The following is a 6195-nucleotide window of genomic DNA, read 5'->3' as shown; positions in this document are numbered from 1 at the left end:
TCGCAGCCAATCACGTCAGGAGAGCCCAGACGGGACAGGAATGACCTTATCAAGTACACTGAGTACAGACCAACATGTTAACATCAGTAATGGACAGACTGCAAACTTGACAAAGTAGCCTTAGCGAAGCAATGTTTACACTCAATGGACTACGCGGCCATCTAGTGGTTTAACCTAGTAATGCAGTCACTCATACAGCCTTTGGATCTGGGCGACATGCAGCAGCTTTCAAATCAAATAGGTCTCAGTTGCGCCAAAGTTAGCGTAATTCTAGTAAAACGGCAGGATATTTTACGTAGCCAAATAACAAAATCTTTAGACAGTTTCCCATGTCCTAGTGCACCGTTGGGTACAGTGTATTTCAGCTAAGATGTGCATGACAACCTCAGTACTTTGTGTCCGGCTGCGTTACAATGTTTGGAACCAGGAAGACATTTGGCTCTGCAAAACTATTTGGCAGAGCCCTCAAAGCCATAAGAACGCAAAATAGCTAAGATGACTACACTGACATCTTCATTGCCCCTTTTATTTTTTTGCTCACACTGACCCAAAACGCACTTCTGCTGCCATTTATCATATACCCTGATGCCTAATCACCTTCACTCTACCCCTAATATCCCATTCCCTGCACATTGTAAATATGGTATTGGCACTAACCCTGTAGAAAGCGTACCTTTGTCGCACTTTATAGTACCAATATTGATCACTGCATTGTTGGGAATGAGCAATCAAATCACATTTTAATTGTCACTTGCTTTGTAAACAGGTGTAGACTGAAACCCTTACTTGTGCACTTGACAATAAAAACAAAGCAGTCAGAGTATGGTTAATATGTACTGCAGGGTTTATTACAATGATCTACCGGGAAAGGAATCAGAGCAACAGGGAAAGCCCCACCCACCCCCTTAAACCTACAGTCAAAACCAATAGTTTTTTTCCAAAAAACAAAAATTGGTAAAAAAACACATCGGAGCATTTAAAAGGATTGATAAACAAATATAAATCACACCAGAAGACATCCAAGTGTAAAATGTCCTGTATCTTCAACGCTGTAACTGCAACTGTCCTCATGTTCAGCCTGGAGTGTAATGCAGCCTGGAGGATTCACCTAGGCTCTTAGCTTGTTTCCATCTGGGGTGGGTGGAGGAAAGGCATCAAATAAGACGCATGCTAACATAGTAGGCATATCCCATCATTAATTTCCAACGTTATATACATGTAGGCAGACAAATGTTTTTTTCTTCCCTATAACACTTCATAACCCCTTTCTCATTTTCAAACCGAGACTCACCCTGGCATTGTAGGCATCTAGCTGGGCATCCAGCTCTTCAGCGGAAAGTGGCTTAGTGCTTCCCCCACGGCCACCTCGGCCCCTGCCTCCACGACCTGCTCCACGTCCTCTCTGCATCCCTCTAAACCCACCGCCACGAGCCCTGTTCATGCCACCACCTCGGTTCATACTGTAGAACATCAGCACATTCCATTCATGATACTCATCATTGGCTCAGGTTGTTTTGGAAAACAGGTCAATCTTAACACTTACCCCTGCATGGGTGGTCGTCTTTGTGTGTCGATCTGTGATGTGACGAGCTGTATGTTCATGGGACGCCCTGCAAGAGAAAGTATTCAGGTTATCACCAGCAAGAGTAGTGTGCTGAAGAAAGAAAAACATGCGTAAGGCGCTGTAGTTCTTTGCATCAGTGTCGACTCCAGAGGTGTGGTTATTTGTTTACTTTTCTTTAAAAGCCACGAGTTGGCTTTGATGAGTTAAACGTCCATTTTCTGAAAGAGAACTAGCAAAACAGGCCAACTACCTGGCCTGAACATGGATGGCAACCAACTGAGCACCCAACTTGGAAGGTTGGATGAATATACAGTATCAGCATGGTGAAAGACACCTCAGCAGCACAAAACAATTGTTTCAGCACAGTACAAATGAGATGATAATATTTGTGGCAACTATCAAAGCCACCTGAGAAACCTACCATCAAGTGGTACACCGTTGTACTGTTTCATAGCTTTTAGAGCATCTGCTTTCCTCTCAAAGTGGACATCTGCAGTGCCTAAGCTCCTGCCCGACCGGTCATAGTGAACAGCTGCCTTCTTCAGTGTACCAAACTCTGCAAAGAGCTCCTGCAGTGAGAGAAACCATGTATTATGACTAAGTGATTTCAAGTGCCATTTTGGAAATGCTAAGCCAAGGTCAATACCCAATTTCTAAAGAGTCAACCAAGTCAAAAAGAAAATAAGATGTACCTGAATATCTGCGTCTGAAACACCAAAGTCGAGATTGGAGACAAGAAGCTTCCCTCCGGTTTCCACACCAGCGCCACCCCCAACACTGGCATTGAAGCCATGATTGCCGTACATGTCGTGCTGCCATTTATCAGGAAGCTGCTTGGGCTGCAACAGATGAAAGAGAACGAACCTGCTGACTTCAGGCTCCCCTGTCTCTGCCAATCACAGAGTCCAGTCCACACAGCTGGGTAGGTGCTTGGGAGACCAGGGACTACACAGCCAACAGGGCCAGGTGGTTGGCACACTGCTACCCCATTGAGATTCCCAGTATTCCCTGCCCACCCCATTACTACAAGCAAGTAAACCAGTGCAAAAACAGGACACATGGCAACATATCAATTCTAGACAGTAGACCAAGTTAACAGGCCACAAAGCATTTAGCTAAAACTGATGGGCCCTACTTGTAAAAAATGAAACATTCCCATAATAGAATGAAGAAATGTATGCATTGACATCTGTTGAGGCTATTTTGATCAACATTTAGCAGTAAACAAGTTATTAATAACAGTACACCTTTACTCGCTACCATCTGCACTCCGCTCCCACCCCCTTGTTGGCTAACTAGGCTAGCAATGTTGCCCACTGTTCTCTTGCCATCTGCTCCTCCACCAAAGGCTCTCCAGGCGGCCATCCCCAGCGAGAGTAGTATGCTGAAGACATCCATCCGTATGGCGCTGTAGTACTTTGCGTCAGTGTCGACTCCAGCTGTGTGGTTATTTGCTTAAATTGTTCTTTAAAAGCCATGAGTTGGCTTTGATGAGTTAAGTGTCCATTTTCTGAAAGAGAACTAGCAAAATAAAGTAGGCCAACTACCTGGCCTGAACATGGATGGCAACCATCTGAGCGTCCATTTTGAAACCACGCCATTTTGATTGAGTTGTGACTAACATTACTAGAAATGTGGAGATAAAAATATGTATGTAATAAGAGGGGAAAGTCCACTGCTCCATCCATAAAGGACACCATTCTGTGTTGATATGGTGCTGCTCAAAGGGGATTGTGTTAACCCGCCAGCCACTCCCAAACAAAAGGATAGGAGTGCAGGATAAAACTCCAAAAGTTGCCTCTGCTACAAAAATCATCCAAATGCAACGATATTCTTCGATTGACTGCCGTTCGGTGGTCCAACAAGTGACTTTCTGGGACGAAAGATACTGCGACAGACCATGAAATAAATATTTCATTGATTGAAGATGCTGAATTCAAAATGGCGCCGTCTGGGCCTTGTAGGTTAGCAGCTATTCCAGTGTTAGCAACTAGCTAACCTGCTCCAAAAGCTTATTCTCAAAAAGTGGTAACACATGGGTTTGGGTGGACAAGGACACGTTATGTGCATTATATTTCCATATCAACCGCAATTTAAAGGGTTTCCCTTCGTTAATTCGAGAGAAATTCGATTAGCTAGCTAAGCGCCTCTTGACTAGCAAGCTAGCCATTGATTGCATTGGGAGCAGTTAGCAAGCCTGACGATTAGAGGACGTCGCGCAGGCATTTTCAGGTTACGAGGCGTTTTCCTTTTTCTCAGCCCATTCCTCTAAATTTCTCATACCCTGCTGTATGGCGTAGGTCTTGCTCTGCCACGGCTCAGGTTCGGTCGGTTCCTCATGGGGCCAGATCCTCCACCTCGGCCCCCAAAGCCTCCACCAGCTGCTCCACGGCCAACACCAACACCACCACCACCTCGGCCCCCGCCAGAGCCTCCCCGGCCACGGCCTCTTCCACCACCACGGCCTCCTGCGCCCCCTCTCTGCTGCCTGTTCTGCTTGATGATGTCGTCTAGAGACATATCCATCTTATCGGCCATTATGAAGTTTCAATAACGCTAAGAACTGTTAGCGAACTAAAAACTAGCCTGACTGATCCCTGCCTTAAGTAAAAACCTTGGTAATAACCCGGCGGTAGTACTCAGCTGCGTGAGAAAAAAAAAACGCAAAAATAGAGCGCAAGCTGTCTTTATAGTCACGAGCCCTCGTTACGTGATGACGGATGACGCTGTCAGTGTCCGCTTGCTGTGCACCGCCCCTTCCACAGTTTTACTCAGGTTATGCTGTCAAATCAAGAAGGGACGATTTGAATTTGATCCCTTGAGTCATATCACTACAAAGACCTGTGCTACTATTATCAGTGCAGCAGCGTAATGGTCTCGAATTTACTGTAGTGCTGGTTATACAAAAATAGATATATCTGACATATTCCTTGATAGTTGGTGCAATTCGGCTCGGCCCCTCAGCCATCTGAGACACGGCCTGGTCACCCCTCTACCATCTAGAAGGCCGAGACAGTACAGGTGCATCAAAGCCGGGACCGAGAGACTCCAAGCCATCAGACTGTTAAATAGTCACCACTAGCCAGCGTCCCCCAGTACACTGCCCTGAACTTAGGGCACTTTTACTAGCCAGCTAGCTACCTTAGGGACTGCTGCCCTATGTACATAGTCATTGAACACTGGTCACTTTAATAACGTTTACCCACTTCATATGTATATACTGTATTCTAGTCCAGAATCATCCTATAACTACCGCTGTACACACTGTTCCTGTTCATACAGTATACTAGCCATACTGTCTATGCACACCATTATATTACACAATAAGGCACGGGGGGTGTGCCACAAACCCCTGAGGTACCTTATTGCTATTATAAACTGGTTACCAACTTAGAGTAGTAAAAGTAAATGTTTTGTCATACCTATGGTATATAAGGTCTGATATACCATGGCTGTCAGCCAATCGGCATTCAGGGCTCGAACCACCCAGTTTATAATTGCTATTATAAACTGGTTACCAACATAATTAGAGCAGTAAAAATACAAGTTTCGGTCATACCTGTGGTATATAAGGTCTGATATACCACAGCTGTCAGCCAATCAGTATTCAGGGATCGAACATCCCAGTTTATAAATATATATATATATATCCCAGACTCTGACATTGCTCGTTCTGATTTTTCTGAATTTCATTATTTTTAGGATTTGTGTGTATTGTTAGGTATAATGCAATGTTGAAACTAGAAACATAAGCATTTAGCTGCACTTGCGATTTTATTTATTTAACCTTTATTTTACCAGCATGCGATAACATCTGCAAAATGTGCACAGGACCAATAACATTTTATTTGATATAAGATTCCTGAGACAAAGGTGTAAATAAATGTGTTGTGTTAATACCATGGCCTACACCAACTGTATCCACATGTGAACTTTGTCAACACAGATGCATCAACACCTATATTTGAGTGCAGATTCACATAGACCAAAATATCGTTAAAATATATCATGCTGCCATGATTGTATCTTCTTGTACTTGTTTGCACTACTAATAGGTTTACCATTATGGAGTAATTCTCTCTTTGCTAACTTTTGTGAATACTGGCTGAGCCCTGTTATAACTACTTTCAGACCATAACCGAGCACTTCATGATTCCCTCTGTGATATGAAGGAACTAGATCAGAGAAAGAAATATGGCTGACTATACATACAATGAAAATAAACGCAACATGTAAAGTGTTGGTCCCATGTTTTCCATATGCACAAAAAGCTTATTTCTCTCAAATTTTGTGCACAAATTTGTTTACATCCCTGTTAGTGAGCATTTCTCCTTTGCCAGGATAATCCATCCACCTGACAGGTGTGGCATATCAAGAAGCGGATTAAACAGCATGATCATTACACATGTGCGCCTTGTGCTAGGGACAATAAAAGGCCACTAATTTGGCACACGACACAATGCCTCAAGTTTTGAGGGAGCGTGCAATAGTCATGCTGACTGCAGGAATGTCCACCAGAGCTGTTGCCTGATCATTTTATGTTAATTTCTCTACCACAAGGTGCCTCGAACATTGTTTTAGAGAATGCGGCAGTACTTCCAACCGGCCTCACAACCGCAGACCACGTGTAA

The 6195-nt window shown here is 44.0% G+C and overlaps 1 protein-coding gene across 2 annotated transcripts; it reads right to left on the bottom strand.

Annotated features, from left to right (window-relative positions):
• Positions 1-821: 821 nt before the first annotated feature.
• Positions 822-4237, bottom strand: LOC115171401 (THO complex subunit 4). Of its 2 annotated transcripts, none has more exons than XM_029728179.1 (6): positions 3848-4237; positions 2257-2403; positions 1986-2133; positions 1544-1610; positions 1292-1460; positions 822-1131 (listed from the first exon to the last, which is right to left on the bottom strand). In XM_029728179.1, the coding sequence occupies exons 1-6, from the start codon at positions 4100-4102 to the stop codon at positions 1117-1119; spliced, it is 801 nt and encodes a 266-aa protein (XP_029584039.1). In that variant the 5' UTR covers positions 4103-4237; the 3' UTR covers positions 822-1116. The 2 variants fall into 2 exon arrangements, with proteins under 2 accessions (XP_029584039.1, XP_029584038.1); XM_029728178.1 differs by having other exon boundaries at positions 2893-4070.
• Positions 4238-6195: the final 1958 nt, after the last annotated feature.

Source organism: Salmo trutta, chromosome 32, assembly GCF_901001165.1.
Source record: "Salmo trutta chromosome 32, fSalTru1.1, whole genome shotgun sequence".
NCBI classification, from domain to species: Eukaryota; Metazoa; Chordata; class Actinopteri; order Salmoniformes; family Salmonidae; genus Salmo; species Salmo trutta.
The sequence above is the reverse complement of the archived record's forward strand: the minus strand, read 5'-3'. Positions and strand labels throughout refer to the sequence as shown.